The following is a 20,107-nucleotide window of genomic DNA, read 5'->3' as shown; positions in this document are numbered from 1 at the left end:
TGTCTGGCTTTTTTGTAAACGATTGTTCTACCACAGAGTTTCTAAACCCAGAGACGCAACATCGCGAGACTTACGGAAGTGCTTGCGAAGCAGGCCAAACCGGGGTTTGGGAAGTCAATGAGAGAAGTGAAAAATTCTTCCTTAGTTGAAATTTTCTCAAAAACTAAAGGCACATCCTAGATTCGAGCCAATGTCTTAAGTAGTTGAACATGCTATTACTCCAACTTTGTGAAAGTGACAAACTGACACGTTTACATTTTTGTCAAAAACAACTTTATATCGAAGGATTGCCTTTGATTTGCCTGTCTGATTTGATGACAGTTAGACCCGATGACCTGTTTCTGCGCATGAGCTTAGCTAGGCAACGTCGCCGTGACATCGCCTACAAGTGTGATCGGGGAGAAGCAGTTTCTGCCTATCTTCATACTGTACTGTCTTTGGTTCTACTTTCCCATTGTCCTTCACACGTTGACCTTAGTGTACACATCATCAACATGTGACAGGTTTTTGAAAGTGGCCCCCCTCTCGATCCACCCTCTCATGTTTTAACAGACGATACAGCGTTGACACAATCAGGTCGCTGCCCAATTGAGGACGGGCTGAGGTATACCCAGTAAAATGCTTTATGGTTATAAAGCATTTTACTGGGTATCTCTCAGCCTGTCCTCAATTTATCAACTGTAACCATTGTACCTCCGTAAAAAAAAGATATAAACAGATAGATGGATTCCGAGGACCTGTCTGTCTTGTAAAAACCTAAACGCAGTAAGGAACAGATGCTAGTCAGACAGAGGAATTTGATAGCTGTTCATTTGTGATAGGATAGCAGCCATAACTAGACAGAACAGTCTAATCCAGGGGGACCTTGTGTATCAGGTTTCAGGTATGACCGAAGTGCAGACTGTGTAGAAGTAACCTTTTTTATTGTAACATCAGGGGCAGGCAAATGACAGGTCAAGGCAGGGGTCGATAATCCAGAGTAGTTGGGCCAAGGTACAGGACGGCAGGCAGGCAGGCAGGCTCCGGCAGAGTGGTCAAGCAGGCGGGTTCAGAGTCAGGAGCTGAGAAACCGCTGGTTGACTTGAAAAAACAAGACGAACTGGCACAGACTGACAGGAAACACACCTGGGGAAGATGGGCGACACCTGGAGGGGGGGTGGAGACAAGGACAGGTGAAACAGATCAGGGCATGACATTGTGAAGATCAAAATAGGTTGCAAAATAGGTTTTAAGCTCAAGGGAGTTAACATTTTACTAAATAGTATATTTATAAAAAAGTAAAGGTTGTCATAATAAACACACTCACAGGGTGTGGAGTCTTGTCTTTTTTGGCTGATAGACTGCATGAGGACAGTGTCATAAAGAATAGGGCTATATCCCAAATTATCCCAATCATCATCTCCTCTGCAGAGTCAAGATATATACGACTATAGTTTTGGATGGGGGTGATCTGTCGGATAGTATTTCCGGCGTGTTGTTCTGATGAATCTGCAAATCAGCTTGAACGGTAAACGGTATTTTAATGGCAGCAATACAATTATACGATCCATCTATATATGTAAAGCTCCTCTGTCTTCGTCGCTAAGAGATGAAAGGAGAGTGATAGAGGTCATGAAGATCCCTTATATCGTACACAATAGCAAACATGTTTTGCACAAATTACGCACATTTCTTCTGAAAATACACTAATTTGTCAATAATACCAGGCACTAATAATGTCTTAAAAGAGGAAGCATTTCTCACCTTCTTTTACCCAAGTTTCAGTTGAGAGGTTTTTCAGTCTGCTGCAGATTTTGCGGTTCTGTGTTGTTGTGGGTTGGGCTAGGATGACAGATTTGTTGTGGGTTTTTGGTTTGGATGACAGAAAATAAAATAAAAAAAATGAGTTTGGATGAGAGAATGGCCTGACAGATTTTCCACCGCCAGATATGGCTCAATCCTCTTCTCAGTCTGTGATGTTGGCCCCCGCCCAGGCCCGATGAGCCAGACGGGGGTCCCCTGGGAGATCTCTGTGGCCCAATCACCGAACGGCATGGCCAGTCCAACGAGGCCGTCTGGTGGCCTGGACCTGGTTCAGACTGACAGCGTCTGTCTCTGCCTCTGTGTGTTTGCAATACTGAGCGAGAGTCATGCTCTTAACTCAAATTCCACCTTCTCCAAATCTAGGCTATCCCCTGATCTCTCAAGCCATAATCAAAGTCTTGAGATAGAATTTCTTTTCGAGAGAGAGACTAGCTATCCCCCTGCCTCTTTCATGTGTAAATCTAATCTCTGTTCTGCCATTAGGGTTCATTTGAACCCCAGTCAGAGCGTGAGCTGGGCTCCTCTACTCACACATTCCAGACATCCCCTAGACATCCAAGGGCATTATATATTACAGACAGAGAGTGCACGTGCACAAAGTGCGAGACGTGTGAAACCTGACTTCAAATAAGTCTTCTGTCAGCGCTAGATCTTCAGCTCTGCATTTAATCTCTGACATGTCTCAATCAGCATGGTTCTCTTGATCCCGAGTACAGTAATGCATCAAAGCCATATAGATCATTATAAACCGGCTAGTTTGGATTCTGGATTGGCTACATTCTACATTCTAGCCGGGTGTATGACACCAGGGGTATGACACACCATACTTGATAAAAAAAATACTTGTTCTTATATTACTGTAGCTATGGGTATGATATTATAATATGGGCCGTTTTGGGTACATTTCAATGTAGTCGATTACACAGAAAAGGTTTTCTGGTACACTGACAACTGTATTCCTCTTCATTCGGAAGTTGCCTTTTCTGACTCCAACCATTCTAACCATTGTGTCTTAAGCAGTGCTCTTCTAATGCATTCTCTGGCCTTGCTGAACGATTCCCCTCCTCCTCCACCACTGCTTCTCTGCCTACACCTCTCTTAGCTCGGGTGTCTGCTCACTGCGTCTGCCCCGATGCTCTCCATTTGTCTTCCTGGGGAAGGGAGCCGCTGGGAGCGACCTTGACATATTAGGACATTAAATCTGAATCAGCGCCTAACACCATCCTAAAGTGTTTTCGCTCGCACTCTGTTTCCTCAAGCGCATCGACAAAAAACACAATTTCTAGCCGGAGTGTCTTGTCTCTGAATCTCTCGCACACCTCTCTCTCTCTCTCTCTCTCTCTCTCGATCTCTCTCTATCTGAGACACACACGCAAGCATGCATCCCCACACACTCACACATACACCTACAATCGTTCTGTATTTTCCCTGTCTCACACTATATTCTGATTTAAAGTTGTATTTTTTTCTTCCTCTGTTTGTATCTCCTCTTTCATTGTTTTCTTTATGACTCTCCCTGCATCATTCTCTGATACAACAAATGACTGTTTGGAATGGAAATGACATTGTACCCTGGGGCATCATCAGTGACTTTCATCAGTTGATGTCAACATGAATATGTCTGTATAAACCTCAGAGCATTTCTCCCCTATCGAAACTCTGTGCAGTGCAGATAGATGTTGAATGGCAGTTAGGCTGCGTTTACACAGGCAGCCCAATTCTGATCTTTTTCCATTCATTGGTCTTTTGACCACAGGAGGTTGGTGGCACCTTAATTGGGGAGAACAGAACCGTGGTAATGACTGGAGCAGGATCAGCCATTCTCAACTCATCTTGAACACAGAATAGTCCGTTGCAGGTTATGTTGTATTGTATTTCATTTTTTTGTAGTATACCCTTGGATTTCATCTATTCAATATGGCATTCTGCAAGGAATAATATGACGTAAAATGCTTCAGAGAGAAGCATCACTCACTGTTTCTCCATTTTAGAAAGTGGCTTTGGCAGGAGTGAGAAGAACAATGTATTTTTCGTACCAAAGATGTTCGGTAACACTCCTTTCCGTCTTCCCATTACCCTCTTTCCCTGTTCCCATTACCCTCTTTCCCTGTTCCCCTTCCTCCTCCTCCATCTCACATTCCCTCTCCCCAGTGCACTGTTTCAAAGTAATTATTTCTCACTCATCTACTATAGCTCATCTCATCCATCCAGTCTATTAATCTGGGTAGCGGAATGGCAAGTACTAAATTAACTCTCCTATTAACTTCACGTCATTACTCTTTTACGCGTTAGCTACCCGGACACCGGGCTCCAAACACAATCTCCCAAATTAGCCTTATTAGTCACATAATGTCTCATTGATGACCCTTTGACTTCAATCCCATGGGAGATTTAATGAGCATTTTTTTTGTCTCTCAAGCATTTAAATCCAAATGATAACAAAAGCGTTCTCTCTTACTCAGTGGTAATGAGGCTGTTTATACTGGGTGAGGAATCATTGCTCAATTAGGATTTGTTGTGTTTTTCCGCTACTGTCCCTTTAAATCTAGTTAGCTTTTGGCTCCTTTAAATGATTAAATGCACTTACATTTTCAGGCAGCAGGTAGCCTAGTGGTTAGAGTGTCGGGTCAGTTACCGAAAGGTTGTTCGTTTGATTCTTCAAGCCGATAAGGTGACAAATCTGCCTATGTGCCGTTGAGCAAGACACGTATTCCCAAATTGCTCAAGAGTCCCTCTGATAAAGGTAGACCCTGGTCTCATTGGGATATGCAAAAAAAAAAACACTTCCATATGCAGATAAATAGGACAAATACAAACACCCACCTAATTATGAATTCCATCCCAATGCCAATAATCTGTCCTCATCAATAGATCCTAAAATTCCCTGCTCCATTAAACTCTCAGGCCTTAATTAGGGCCAGTGTAGTGGTGGGGAGAGATCAATCCCAGTATCTGGAACCACTGACCCCCCCCCCTCACCGCCTATGGAAAGAGAGGGAGCCTGGTGGTGCTAGCACTTAGCAAAATCCAACGGGTGTAGACTTTACCGTGAAATGCTTGCCTACGAGCCCTTCCCAACGATGCAGAGTTAAAACGGAAACACAAGATGGACTAAAATACACATATATCATGAAACCAGTGGAGGTTGGTGACTTGACAAATGGAGGAGGATGGGATACCCACGGTATTGGCGTGGAACCCACGGAGACGAGTGTGTTTCAAAAATCGTCAAAGGCAAAAGGATTTTAACCTAAAGCATTTAATAAAGACATTTATAGCACAATGTTTCGGGGAATGGGAAGGAGAGGATTACTTACACTGTTTTGGGAAGGAATCACAGCGGTAATTGAATGAGGGTGTGAGGCATGCGTTGAGGTGTTCAGAGGCTTGACTTCAGTGCAGGACAGGAGTTGACTGGGAAGACAACAAACAATAACACGACACACTACACAGTTAGACAAAAGAGCTAAGAATTAGTTAGTCCAAGCAAGGAGTAAAATCACTGATGTGTAATAATGTGATTGTGTTTGTGTGTGTGATTGACTCCACATACAGTAATGACAGAAAATTGATAGTGGTACTCACATTGCTTGGAGACTGGAGAGGAAACATTCAATATGCCAGTGGATGAGCGAGCACATGAGACACTGCTTCAGTTCATGTCAGGAGAGAGTTGACAATAGTCGTGGATTGGAGTGGTCATCACCTCTTAAATCAGGGAACCGGAGTGGATTTAGCTGTAAATACAAATAGCAGATACATTCCATTACATAGTAGGTTTGGACAACGGGTTTCTCTATGAAAAACACAGTCATCTCAAAATTCATAAAGTTTTAAACAGACTGCACATCCCGTCCACTTGACACCTCAAAGTAGCCCAAGAAACGTTACTGAATAAAGCCCTGATCATCCACTTCACTGACGCACTGTACATAACATTACCAATTAGTTTACCCTGACCAGATGGACAGGGCGCATAGGCTGTATACAGCTGCTCTTATTAGTGGCCTACAGTTGATCAGACTGAAAAATATTCTTGTTTTCATCCCATACAGCATGTCATATTTCTAATGTTTAGGTGTCGCCTAGGCTGCTGCAACATTTATGCCATGAGTTTTTGCTTGTGTCTGTCCAGAGTGATTATGTGTTATCATCTTTGCTAAACAAATACAGGTGGGAAGTGGAAAGCCTACTTGAGCGCATGCAAAAAAATGCCCTGCATCAACCTCTCTCTTTTAAACAACATTTTTACGGATGATGCGATGGAAGTTATCAAATCAATTCAGAATAACTTTCGGCATCCCAGAAAAGACAGTCGAAAGTTCGACATGTTCAGCAAGTAAAGCATCGTAACATGCTTTTGGGGGCACAGTCAGGCACAGTCAGGCTAGAAGGTTGAGGGTTCGAGGCCTGCTCCCTGCCCGTTTCATTACAATATGATCCCTGTTTTGTTTTGCCGTTTAGCTGAACGATCGATGTTCTTCAGGTCACTGTACCCCCCTTTCGACCCAAGGCTCAGACTTTACAAAAAGCAGGCACGGCCAGCAATTCTTTTGATACCAATTGGTATAGAACGGCCTCACCTTTTCATCCTTCTTCATGAAAATTACCTCAGGCAGAGGTAAATCCTCGGTTTTAATTCACACCTTTTCCGTGTACCCCAGATGATTTTGTTTATTTTTTATACCATTATTTAACTAGGCAAGTCAGTTAAGAACACATTCTTATTTTGGCTGGATCTCCTTTGTGTGGTGGACCATTCTTTATACACACGGGAAACTGTTGAGAGCGTGAAGAACCCAGAAGTGTGGCAGGTGTTGACACACTCAAACCGGTGCGCCTGGCACCTACTACCACACCCCGTTCAAAGGCACTTACATTTTTCACTTACAATCCATGTCTCAATTGTCTCTGGTTAACAGGGAGCCTTTTATGCCTCCTCCCCTTCATCTACAGTGATTGAAGTCAATTTAACAAAATACGTCAAAAATAGATCATAGCTTTCGCCTGGATTCATCTGATCTTTCTGTGTCATGGAAAGAGCAGGTGTTCCTAATGTTTTTTGTATCGTCTTGTGAGTATGCATAGAGTCAGTGTAAGAGAGACATTCATTTGAGAAGCTTTGAGGGTCCCGTGTGGCTCAGTTGGTAGTGCATGGTGCTTGCAATACTAGGTTTTGTGGGTTTGATTCCCACGAGGGAAAATGACAAAAAAGGTATGCACTCACGACTGTACGTTGCTCTTGATAGGAGTGTCTGCTAAAATATGGCAGCGAACTAACCATTTCAAGAAAGCTATTCATGTGTGCTTAGGTTTTTAAAAGGTACTGACTGACAGCCTATGGACTTCATCTTCCATCCCTCTCCAAGTAGGCCTCAGTAACAGCAGCAAAGTCAGCACACAGCTTCGAGTTAAGCAGTAAGCTCTGGCTCCGAACACACTCAGCCATCAGCGGGATCTGTCTGTCTCTGAGTTACCCAGGTTAAATGACCTCCACAGTGCACTGGGGAAGATGAAAACACTACTTGCTGACCGCGGGGACGTGAAGAAATAGCTCAACCCCTACTAGGCCACTCCTTTTTTTGTGCAGCTCTGTCAGAGCACTCATCCAGAGCTTTGCCGAATGGATTGGGGATTGTGTGCGTGTGCGTGTGCGTGTGTGTGTGTGTGTGTGTGTGCGTGTGTGTGTGTGTGTGTGTGTGTGTGTGTGTGTGTGTGTGCGCGTGTAGTGTGGCCACACGCGGCCATACACATGTTTGTGTGTACATTTCTGTATCTGTCTGTGGGTGCATATCTGTCTGCCCGCTGTGTTGTGGTAGGTTGACGTTTATTGTCATAAGTTATTGTCCTGGAGGACAAGAACTGAGCGATTTCCCCCTTAGATAGGACAGATGCAAACTCAAAATTGGCTATAATGTAAAAATTTATGAAAATCTAAATGTGATTTTTTTGGGGGTCTTAGTTTAAGGTTAGGGTTAGCCATTAGGTTTAGCAGTGTGTTTAAGTTTAGGGTTAAGTTTAAAATCAGATTCTATGACCTTGTGGCTGTTCCAGCTACTGGCCACTCTGCAGACCTACCTCCAGAACAAGAACAAAACCGCTAACCTGCATGTGCGACTGTATTTCCTCTTCTGATACCCATGTGTCTGTGTGTGTGCCCACCATTGTGGTTGCTGCCCTGCTGAGTGTAAGACAGTGACGCTGTAAAGCAAATCCACTTGTCTGGTTCAGAGTGGGGCCGGGTGGACTTGATCTCTGATCACTCCCCTTCATCAAGGCCTCCCCTTCCAGCCCCCTCTGCCATCCCCTCTTTCCTTTCCTCTCTTCAACACGGAATGCTCTATGCTCTCTCTCCACTTACCTCTCTCATTCAGCACAGCAGCACTTCCATTCCAATCTGGTTCAGGAGGTTGGACTGACTATCTCTTTAGAAAAGCGTACCACTTCAGGGGTATCCTTCGGGGGTATCCTTACTGGCAATAGTGCAATACTGGAATAGAAATCATGCCAATTGAATATATTTTAATATAGAGTTCCTCTGTGTCTGCTATACCTGTTGGTTGGTCTGTGTTTGCAGTTATATCTGAGTCTCCTTTATACTTTGGTTTGATTCACACCAAACATGTAGAATATGCAGTCTCGCAAAATGAATGCAATTGACTCTGAATAAAATACGCCTGTCAATTTCCCACAGACTGCCATACCTTTTCACCCTTGGTCGAGCAAAACGGCACCATTCAACAGAAAATGTCACAAACAATTACTTTCCCGGCACTAGCGGCGCCATCGCTAGGTGTTTGATTTGGCTAGGCTGGAGAAATATCCTCAAGGAGCTGACCATCAATCTCAGAATCTCAGGGTCCTTGCTCCATAGCTGTCACCTAACCATCACCTGCTCATGAAACTGCCAGATTTTGAGATTTTGGTGATTTGCCAATGTGTTTCGCTGGTTCGCCCCTAGCCCACGGTTATTTGTCAGTGGAGAATGGTAATAAAAAGGAAATGGCTCAAGAGTGCTGCAGTTTACAAAAATAATTACTGCTTCTTCTGTGTGAGAAAGGGTTAAGATTGTATTTGAACTCCATTTATGTTGATGCAAAGATTTTGTACAACCTGTAATTCAATCAGACCCACGATGTTGACCTCTCTCTTTCTCTCTCTGTTTCTCCTCAGGTCTAGTGACTATGGCACCACCTACAGCAAGCTAAACCTGATGCCTGGGACAACTATCGTGGTCTCTAACTTCTATATCTGCCCCATCAACAAGAAAAAGGTAGGAAGTCTTCAGCCTGCTTTGTCTATATTCTCCCCGCCACTCACCTGCAATTACATTATAGCTGTAATTAGTTATTGGCAACTTCCTCTTAGTCCTCTGACCTTGAAGACAATTATTGTCGAGAGACAACACTCAGCTCCTTTAGGAAAGCTTGGTGACATGGTTTTCGATGGTTTTCGATAGGGATTTTGTTTATTGGTTTTTCCGTTTAAAAGATAAGAAAATTGTATACAATTCCTTGTGAATTCCTCGACTCCTTGTACGTCGACTCCAGGTGTCGATTCCCATTTCTGAGTGTCAAGAATCGATTCCGCTAGGAATTGACTCCTAAGATTCAGTGTTTTTGGAACCGAGGAGACTGATTAGTTGCCTTACTTCCGTGAACACAAACACTTGCATCTTTCATAGCGAGCCAGCGAGGACCGGAGAGAGAGAGGGGAGGGGCACCGTATAGGCAGGGCTGCCAACAGGCAGACAGAGTCAGAACTATGCACTAGCCCTATCTATCGTCAATCGAAAGGTGTATTTCGCAATGGAATGCTGAAACTTGCAATTTCTCAGCTTGCAATGTCGCGCAACTTCAGTAAAGCTGGGCCTATCGTCAAAGAATAGGCTAGGACATTCGACACGCAGCAGACTGAAGACAGACTGAAGACTGAACACACGCATCAATAGCAAAGAGTAAGAGCAGGCAAGCCAGTGTGAGGAAGAAGGCAGAGGGGCCAGGCAGAAAGAATGTCTTGGTAATCTGTATCTTGCAATATCTTGTCTTGCATGCCTCACAAGTTCATCAAAGTAGCCTAAAGATTGTCTCTTCCTGTCTGGCTTTTTTTATATTGCACAACTTCCCCCAGGCCTTTATAGCCTACCATCTAATTAGGCTACAACGTAATTTTTTTTAACGTTAACCATTTTTCTTAACGTTAACGATCCCAACTTCGTTTAAACATTTTAATGTTTAAATGTTCACATCCCTAGTTTTAGACACAGCTGAGCTGTAGATTTCATGAAACACAAAGTTAAGGAGAAAGTGGGTGCACTCACTCTCACAGATGACTTCAGGTTCAGTGATGTGATTGGACCTGCTTCTTATTTTCCCCTTCCGCCTCCCGTGGCAGCTTGTCCTTTCAACTGATGTTATCCCCTGGGCTCAGTGCTCTAATCAATAAGAGATTGAGGACATTAGACAAAGTAACACATCCATCCTCTCCATTCCACCAATTCCCAAATTCACCTGGGACTCTCTGACTCACCCTCCAGGGTCACACACACACACATTTTCGCGATGGTTGGAGACGAGACACTGGTACTGTAGCGGTTAATTGCCTGGGAATGGACACCGTTGCCTTAGAGCACACAAAGAGCTACACATACCTCGGCCTAAACATCAACACCACAGGTAACTTCCACAAGGCTGTGAATGATCTAAGAGACAAGGCAAGAAGGGCCTTCTACGCCATTAAAAGGAACATAGAACTCGACATTCCAATTAGGATATGGTTAAAAATACTTCAATCAGTTATAGAATCCATTGCCCTCTATGGTTGTGGGGTTTGGAGTCCATTCACCAACCAAGAATTCACAAAATGTGACAAACACCCAATTGAGACTGCATGCAGAATTCTGTAAAAACTACACTTTGTGTGCAACACAAAACCCCAAACGATGCATGCAGAGCAGAATTATGACTAAACCCGCTAGTTGTCAACATCCTCAAAGGAAGCAATGCCCACACATTCCATCACAAAGCCCCTCACCAACAGGGAGGGAGGGAGAGAGAATCTAAGAGAGAGACTGACAGCGAAGGAAAGAGGGCGAGAGACTGAAAGAGAGAATCTGAGAGAGAATCTAAGAGAGAGTGAGTCGACAGGGGGAGATGGTGTCTCGGGGGTCCTGACTGTGAACTGTGAGTGTCTGCGTTCTGACAGTCGGAAGTCTGGTAGTAGGAACTGTGGATCAGTTTGGTATTTAAAGACACCCCAGGGCTAGCAGGAGGGAATTCCTATCAGTGGGAGCCCAACCACTGCTCTCTCTCTCTGTGTGTGTGTGTGTGTGTGTGTGTGTGTGTGTGTGTGTGTGTGTGTGTGTGTGTGTGTGTGTGTGTGTGTGTGTGTGTGTGTGTGTGTGTGTGCATACAGTGCCTTGCAAAAGTATTCAGACCCCTTAGATTTCTTTCACGTTTTCTTGTGTTACAAAGTGGGATTAAAATCGATTGAATTGGTGAAGGTGGTACTAAATGTGATCAGATCGTCAACCAAAACTGAATATTACATAAAGGCAACCTGAATCAACAAACATTTCAACAAGTACATACTTATTTAATTTACTTATTTTCATTTTCATTCAAGTTAATCTCAATTGAGATGTTGTGGCAGGACTTGAAATGAGCAGTTCAGGCTTGGAAACCCACAAATGTTGCTGAGTTAAAGCAGTTCTGCATGCAAGAGTGGGTCAAAACTCCTCCACAGTGACATGAGAGACTGATCAACAACTACAGGAAGCATTTGGTTGCAGTCATTGCTGCTGAAGGTGGCACAACCAGTTATTGAGTGTAAAGGGGGAAATTACTTTTTCAAACAGGGGAATTGGGTGTGGCATAACTTTGTTAATTAAATAAGTATCTGTTGTTTTCGTTATCCGTAAACTCGGGTTCCCTTTATCTAATATTAGGTTTTGGTTGAAGTTCTGATAACATTCAGTATCAAAAATATTGAAAAATAGAGAAAATCAGAAAGGGGAGCGAACACTTTTTCACTGCACTGTATACTGTATACAGTCCATTCGGAAAGTATTCTGACTCCTTGCCTTTTTCCACATTTGGTTACGTTACAGCCTAATTATAAATTGGATGGAATAGTTTTTTTCCTTCATGAATCTACATACGATACCCCACAACGACAAAGCGAAAACAGGTTTTTATAAATTTTTCCAAATAAAAAATGGAAATATCACATTTACATAAGTATTCAGACCCTTTACTCAGTATTTTGTTGAAGCACCAATTATAGTCTTCTTGCTACAAGCTTGGCACACCTGTATTTGGGGAGTTTCTCCGATTCTTCCCTGCAAATCCTCTCAAGCTCTGTCAGGTTGGATGGGGAGCGTTGCTGCACAGCTATTTTCAGGTCTCTCCAGAGATGTTAGATTGGGTTCAAGTCGGGGCTCTGGCTGGGCAACTCAGGGATATTCAGAGACTTGTCCCGAAGCCACTCCTGCGTTGTCTTGACTGTGTGCTTAGGGTTGTTGTCCTATTGGAGCCTTCGCCCCAGTCTGAGCTCTGGAGCATGTTTTCATCAAGGGTCTCTCTGTACTTTGCTCTGTTTTTTCCCCCGTCTGGCCTGATTGGTGAAAGTGCTGCAGAGACGGTTGTCCTTTTGGAAGGTTCTCCCATCTCCACAGAGGAACTCTTGAGTTCTGTCAGAGTGACCATTGTGTTCTTCGTCACCTCCCTGACCAAGGCCCTTCTCCCCCAATTGCTCAGTTTGACCGGGCAGCCAGCTCTACGAAGAGTTTTGGTGGTTCCAAACGTATTCCGTTTAAGAATGATGGAGGGCATTGTGTTCTTGGAGACCTTCAATGCTGCAGAATTGTTTTGGTACCCTTCCGACACAATCATGTTTTGGAGCTCTACGGACAATTCCTTTGACCTCATGGCTTGTTTTTTGCTCTGACGTGCACTGTCAACTGTGGGACCTTATAAAGACAGGTGTGTGTCTTTCCAAAACATGAACAAAGTAATTGAATATACCACAGGTGGACTCCAATCAAGTTGTAGAAACATCTCAAGGATGATCAATGGAAACAGGAGCTCAATTTCGAGTCTTCATAGCAAAGGGTTTTAATACTTATGCAAATAAGGCATTTCAGTTTTTTATTCCAAAATCCTGTTTTCGCTTTGTCATGATGAGGTATTGTGTGTAGATTGATGAGGATAGAAATGTATTTATTCCATTTTAGAATAAGGCTGTAATGTAACAAAATGTGGAAAAAGTCAAGGGGTCTGAATACTTACAGAATGCACTGTATACTGTATATAAAAATGTATAACAAAAATACCGTATAGTCGTTGCATAAGTTTTCAACCCCTTTGTTTAGGCAAGCCTAAATTAGTTCAGGAGTCAAATGTGGCTTAACAAATCACATAAATCACTGACCTGGGGCTGACCTGATTTTTTTTATGACTAACCCTTTCTCTTTCCCCCATACATACCACACATGTAAGGTCTCTGTCAATACTGAATTTCAAGCCCAGATTCAACTACAAAGATCAGGGCGCTTTTCGAAAGCCTCATAAAGAAGGGCAGTGATTGGTGGATGGGTAACAATAACAAATCAGACATTGAATATCTCTTTAAGCATGGTTAACAATTATGCTTTTAAAAACCACCCAGACACATCAGAAATACCATCGTCTTTCTAAACTGAGCTTCAAGACAACCACTATATTTTAGTTATTCCATTTCTATTCATCTTTATAAAATATTAGAATTGTTCTTCCACTTTGACATTACAGAATATTTTGTGTACATTTTTGTTCAAATTAGTTTTTTTTGCACAGTACTGTCTTTTATCGATGGCGGTTATGATATCGTTCAGTACCTTGAGTGTGGCTAATCATAGATAATCATAGATTTATCGGTGGTGACCGTGTTACCTAGCCTCAGTACAGTGGGCAGCTGGGAGGAGGTGCTCTTGTTCTCCATGGACTTCACAGTGTCCCAGAACTTTTTGGAGTTGGAGCTACAGGATGCAAACTTCTGCCTGAAGAAGCTGGCCTTAGCTTTCCTGACTGACTGCGTGTATTGGTTCCTGACTTCCCTGAACAGTTGCATATTGCGGGGACTATTCGATGCTATTGCAGTCCGCCACAGGATGTTTTTGTGCTGGTCGAGGGCAGTCAGGTCTGGAGTGAACCAAGGGCTGTATCTGTTCTTAGTTCTGCATTTTTTGAACGGAGCATGCTTATCTAAAATGGTGAGGAAGTTACTTTTAAAGAATGACCAGGCATCCTCAACTGACGGGATGAGGTCAATGTCCTTCCAGGATACCCGGGCCAGGTCGATTAGAAAGGCCTGCTCACAGAAGTGTTTTAGGGAGCGTTTGACAGTGATGAGGGGTGGTCGTTTGACTGCGGCTCCGTAGCGGATACAGGCAATGAGGCAGTGATCGCTGAGATCCTGGTTGAAGACAGCGGAGGTGTATTTGGAGGGCCAGTTGGTCAGGATGACGTCTATGAGGGTGCGCTTGTTTACAGAGTTAGGGTTGTACCTGGTGGGTTCCTTGATGATTTGTGTGAGATTGAGGGCATCTAGCTTAGATTGTAGGACTGCCGGGGTGTTAAGCATATCCCAGTTTAGGTCACCTAACAGAACAAACTCTGAAGCTAGATGGGGGGCGATCAATTCACAAATGGTGTCCAGGGCACAGCTGGGAGCTGAGGGGGGTCGGTAGCAGGCGGCAACAGTGAGAGACTTATTTCTGGAGAGAGTAATTTTCAAAATTAGTAGTTCGAACTGTTTGGGTATGGACCTGGAAAGTATGACATTACTTTGCAGGCTCTCTTTGCAGTAGACTGCAACTCCTCCCCCTTTGGCAGTTCTATCTTGACGGAAGATGTTATAGTTGGGTATGGAAATCTCAGAATTTTTGGTGGCCTTCCTGAGCCAGGATTCAGACACGGCAAGGACATCAGGGTTAGCAGAGTGTGCTAAAGCAGTGAGTAAAACAAACTTAGGGAGGAGGCTTCTGATGTTGACATGCATGAAACCAAGGCTTTTTCGATCACAGAAGTCAACAAATGAGGGTGCCTGGGGACATGCAGGGCCTGGATTTACCTCCACATCACCCGCGGAACAGAGAAGGAGTAGTATGAGGGTGCGGCTAAAGGCTATCAAAACTGGTCGCCTAGAGCGTTGGGGACAGAGAATAAGAGGAGCAGGTTTCTGGGCATGGTAGAATATATTCAGGGCATAATGCGCAGACAGGGGTATGGTGGGGTGCGGGTACAGCGGAGGTGAGCCCAGGCACTGGGTGATGATGAGAGAGGTTGTATCTCGGGACATGCTGGTTGTAATTGGTGAGGTCACCGCATGTGTGGGAGGTGGGACAAAGGAGGTATCAGGGGTATGAAGAGTGGAACTGGGGGCTCCATTGTGAACTAAAACAATGATAACTTACCTGAACAACAGTATACAAGGCATATTGACATTTGAGAGAGACATACAGCGAGGCATACAGTAATCACAGGTGTTGAATTGGGAGAGCTAGCTAAAACAGTAGGTGAGACAACAACAGCTAATCAGCTAGCACAACAACAGCAGGTAAAATGGCGTTGACTAGGCAACTGGGCCGACAGATAAAACATAAACAAGCAGAATGGAGTACCGTGATTAATGGACAGTCCAGCGTGCATCAGCTATGTAGCCAAGTGATCAGTGTCCAGGGGGCAGCGGTGGATGGGGCAGGGAAGCTGGACTGGCGAGTGTTATCCAGGTAAAAAAAAAAAAACGAACAATGACTAAATAGCTTGTAGCTAGTTAGCTGGTTAGCTTCTGGAGGTTCTTGAGTGTGTTCTAAAAATTAAAAATAATAGCGATTCCGTATCACATTGGGTGAGGCAGGTTACCGGAAGGTATAAACAAATAAAAAATCGAAAAGAGATAGAAAGTAAATATGGGTCCAGTGAGTGTTTGGGACGCGGCAATTCAGACGGTTAGCAGGCCTGTGCTAACAAGCTAACAGTTAGTAGGCCGGGGCTAAACAAGCTAGCAGTTAGCAGGCCGAGTTAGCAAGCAAGGAGATAGCAAGGGCTAGAGATTTATCCTTTGGGGGACGTCGCGATGGGGTGGGTCTGTTTATTCCTCTTCATGCGGTGACATCGATAGACCGGTCGTGGGTCCGGATATTGTAGCCCAGGAGAGGTGTAATTAGAGGGCAAGTTGGTCAGGATGATATCTAAGAGGGTGCCCATGGTTACGGATTTAGGGTTGTACCTGGTAGGTTCCTTCATAATTTGTGAGAGATTGAGGCTATCTAGCTTAGATTGTAGGACAGCCGGGGTGTTAAGCATGTCCCCGTTTAGGTCACCTAACAGTACGAACTCTGAAGTTAGATGGGGGCAATCAATTCACATATGGTTTCCAGGGCACAGCTGGGGCCTGAAGGGGGTCTATAACTAGCGGCAACGGTGAGAGGTGGATTTTTAAAAGTATAAGCTCGAATTGACCTAGATAGTATGACAGAACTCTGCAGGCTATCTCTGTAGTAGATTGCAACTCTGCCCCGTTTGGCAGTTCTATCTTGTCGGAAGATGTTATTGTTAGGGATGGAAATGTTATGATTTTTGGTGGTCTTCCTAAGCCAGGATTCAGACACGGCTAGGACATCAGGGTTGGCGGAGTGTGCTAAGACAGTGAATAAAACAAACTTAGGGAGGAGGCTTCTAATGTTAACTTGCATGAAACCATGGCTTTTACGGTTACAGAAGTCAACAAATGAGTGCAGCTGGGTAATGGGAGTGGAGCTAGGGGCTGCAGGGCCTGGGTTAACCTCTACATCACCAGAGGAACAGAGGAGGAGTAGGAAAAGGGTACGGCTAAAGGCTATAGAACTGGTAGTCTAGTGCGTTCAGAACAGAGAGTAAAAGGAGCAGATTTCTGGGCGCTGAAGAATAGATTCAAGGCATAATGTACAAACACGGGTATGGTAGGATGTGAATACTGTGGAGGTAAACCTAGGCATTGAGTGACGATGGGAGAGGTTTTGTCTCTAGAGGCACCATTTAAGCCAGGTGAGGTCAACACGTGTGGGGGGTGTAACAAAAGGGCTAGCTAAGGCATATTGAGAAGGGCTGGAGGCTCTACAGTGATATAAGACAATAATCACTAACCAAAACAGCAATAGACAAGGCATATTGACATTAGGGAGAGGCATGTGTAGCCGAGTGATCATAGTGTCCAGTGAGTAGCTAGGCGAGCTGGAGACACAGCGATTCAGACAGCTAGCAGGCTGGGGCTCGCAGGCTAGTAGATGGGCCTTCGGGGGACGTCGCAACGGATGAGCCTGCTGAAACCCCCTCGGACGGTTACGCCGGCAGACCAGTTGTGATGGATCGGCAGGGCTCCGTGTCGGCAGTAAAATGGTCCAGGCCAATTGGCAAAACACGTAATGTAGCCCAAGAATTGACTGATGGACGTCTTTAGCTAGCCGGGAGACGGGCCTAGCTCAAGGCTAGCTCCAGGCTAACTGGTGTTTGCTTCGGGACAGAGACGTTAGCCAGGAGTAGCCACTCGTATAGCAGCTAGCTAGCTGCAATGATCCGGTGTAAAGGTTCAGAGATTGAGGTAGGAATCCGGAAATGAGGTGGAGAAAAAGCAGTCCGATATGCTCTGGATTAATATTGCGCTGTGCAGACAGGCAGGAATTGACCAGGCTGAGGCTGGCTGATGTCGGAGTTAACGGTGATGACCGCTAGCAGTGGCTAACTGACTACTAGCTAGTAACTAGTTAGCTGGCTAGTTTCTGATAGAGGTTCCGGTTCTAAAGTGTAAAGAATAGCAGATCCGTACCACATTGGGTGAGGCGGGTTGCAGGAGAGTATGTTCAGTCCGTAGATGGAAATTGATATTAAAAAAACATATTTAAAATGTATAAGAAATATATAATAAGAAAAATATATATACTTGGGACGGGGCAAGACAAACAGACGTGTGTGTGTGTATGTACCTTAGTGTGTGTGTACGTGTGTGTGTACAGTTGAAGTCGGAAGTTTACATACATTTAGGTTGAAGTCATTAAAACTCATTTTTCAACCACTCCACAAATGTCTTGTTAACAAACTATAGTTTTGGCAAGGACATCTACTTTGTGCATGACACAAGTCATTTTTCCAACAATTGTTTACAGATAGATTATTTCACTTATAATTCATTGTATCACAATTCCAGTGGGTCAGGAGTTTACATACACTAAGAAGACTGTGCCTTTAAACAGCTTGGAAAATTCCAGATAATGATGTCATGGCTTTAGAAGCTTCTGATAGCCTAATTGACATCCTTTGAATCAATTGGAGGTGTACCTGTGGATGTATTTCAAGGCCTACCTTCAAACTCAGTGCCTCTTTGATTGACATCATGGGAAAATCAACAGACATCAGCCAAGACCTCAGAATTGTTTTTTTAGACCTCCACAAGTCTGGTTCATCCTTGGGAGCAATTTCCAAGTGCCTGAAGGTACCACGTTCATCTGTACAAACAATAGCATGCAAGTATAAACACCATGGGACCACGCAGACGTCATACCGCTCAGGAAGGAGACGCATTCTCCTAGAGATGAACGTACTTTGGTGCGAAAAGTGCAAATTAATCCCAGAACAACAGCAAAGGACTTTGTGAAGTTGCTGGAGGAAACAGGTACAAAGGTATCTATATCTACAGTAAAACGAGTCCTATATTGACATAACCTGAAAGGTCGCTCAATAAGGAAGAAGCAACTGCTCCAAAACTGCCATAAAAAAAGACAGTCTATGGTTTGAAACTGCACATGGGGACAAAGATCATACTTTTTGGAAAAATGTCCTCTGGTCTGGTGAAACCGTGAAGCACAGGGGTGGCAGCATCATGTTGTGGGGGTGCTTTGCTGCAGGAGGGTCTGGTGAACATCACAAAATAGATGGCATCATGAGGATGGAAAACTATGTGGATATTTTGAAGCAACATCTCAAGACATCCGTCAGGTCGCAAATTGTCTTCCAAATGGACAATAACCCCAGGCAAACTTCCAAAGTTGTGGCAAAATGGACAACAAAGTCAAGGTATTGGAGTGGCCATCACAAATCCCTGACCTCAATCCTATAGAAGATTTGCAGGCAGAACAGAAAAGCATGTGCGAGCAAGGAGGCCTAAAAACCAGACTCAGTTACACCAGCTTTGTCAGGAGGAATGGGCCAAAATTCACCCAACTTATTGTGGGAAGCTTGTGGAAGGCTACCCGAAAAGCTTGACCCAACTTAAACAATTTAAGGCAATGCTACCAAATACTAATTGAGTGTATGTAAACTTCTGACCCACTGGGAATGTGATGAAAGAAATAAAAGCTGAACTAAATCATTCTCTCTACTATTATTCTGACATTTCACATTCTTAAAATAAAGTGGTGATCCTGACTGACCTCATGTCCCAGGAGGTTTTGACCCATATTTCTGTCAGACATTCCAACCTTTCTCTTGCAGTTAAATTGAAAATATAGTATGTATCATAAGGATGTGGGACTGAAGTTGTTTAACACTTCTCCAGTCATTGTTTAGATTGCTGCATTGATGGTTCCAGAGCATTTCGTATAATTCTGTACATACATTTGCGATTCTCCATTTTGTATGATATGTTACGAATAACAATTCGGATTATATGTTATGAATTTTCCAAATGTACAATATATTAGGTATTTGGAAAACGTATGATATTTTACGAATTCTAGCTAAGTGGCTAGATGGCTAACGTTAGCCAGCTACTGTAGCTAATGTTAGCTAGGTTAGGGTTTAGGGTTAGGATTAAGTTCAGATTAAGTTAGATTAAATTCAGATTAAGTTAGATTAAAGGGTTAATGTTAGGGTTAGGGGATGGGTTAGCTAAAATGGTTAAGGTTAGGGGAAGGTTTGGCTTACATCATAAGTAGCTAAAAAGTAGTAAGTAGATGAAACCTTCAGAATTAGCTAAAGTTATCTGTGATGAGATTTGAACTCACAACCTTTGGGTTGGTAGATGCTTGCGTTACACATCTACCCATCCACCCCGACCAACCAAGACCAACCACCTTACTTTCGTTTTGCCTTCAGTAACCATCTGTCTTATGTAACCATACCAATCGTAACATATCATACTAATTTGAATTTACGCCTAGTTCATGAGACTAGGATGTGAGATTTGATATTCTGCACAAGACGAGAAGTGGGCCAGTGACCAATCACATTTCTCAAATGCTTTGGGGCAGAATTCTAGCTAAACCTGGAGAGGACAGTTAGGACTAACTACT

At 43.8% G+C, this 20,107-nt stretch overlaps 1 protein-coding gene and 1 long non-coding RNA gene across 15 annotated transcripts in view; one reads left to right on the top strand and one right to left on the bottom strand.

Moving 5' to 3' along the window:
• The window catches only part of LOC109906613 (VPS10 domain-containing receptor SorCS2), a 327,683-nt gene that overhangs the window by 141,236 nt on the left and 166,340 nt on the right, over positions 1-20,107 (top strand). For all 11 annotated transcript variants that reach the window (XM_031792219.1, XM_031792224.1, XM_031792216.1 and 8 more), the window contains exon 3: positions 8,977-9,076. In XM_031792219.1, coding sequence (XP_031648079.1) covers positions 8,977-9,076 — 100 coding nt within the window. The remainder of the gene's footprint in view (positions 1-8,976; positions 9,077-20,107) is intronic.
• On the bottom strand, positions 907-5,895 carry LOC109906614 (uncharacterized). 4 transcript variants are annotated; one of them, XR_004203399.1, is made up of 3 exons: positions 5,389-5,895; positions 1,307-5,217; positions 1,098-1,145 (listed from the first exon to the last, which is right to left on the bottom strand). It is a non-coding gene; the product is annotated as an uncharacterized LOC109906614 (long non-coding RNA). The 4 variants fall into 4 exon arrangements; XR_004203401.1 differs by having other exon boundaries at positions 1,103-1,499; positions 1,744-5,217; XR_004203400.1 differs by having other exon boundaries at positions 1,103-1,821; positions 5,121-5,217; positions 5,389-5,836.

Source organism: Oncorhynchus kisutch, linkage group LG16 (assembly GCF_002021735.2).
Source record: "Oncorhynchus kisutch isolate 150728-3 linkage group LG16, Okis_V2, whole genome shotgun sequence".
Classification (NCBI taxonomy): Eukaryota; Metazoa; Chordata; class Actinopteri; order Salmoniformes; family Salmonidae; genus Oncorhynchus; species Oncorhynchus kisutch.
This window is presented reverse-complemented; position numbering and strand designations above follow the sequence as displayed.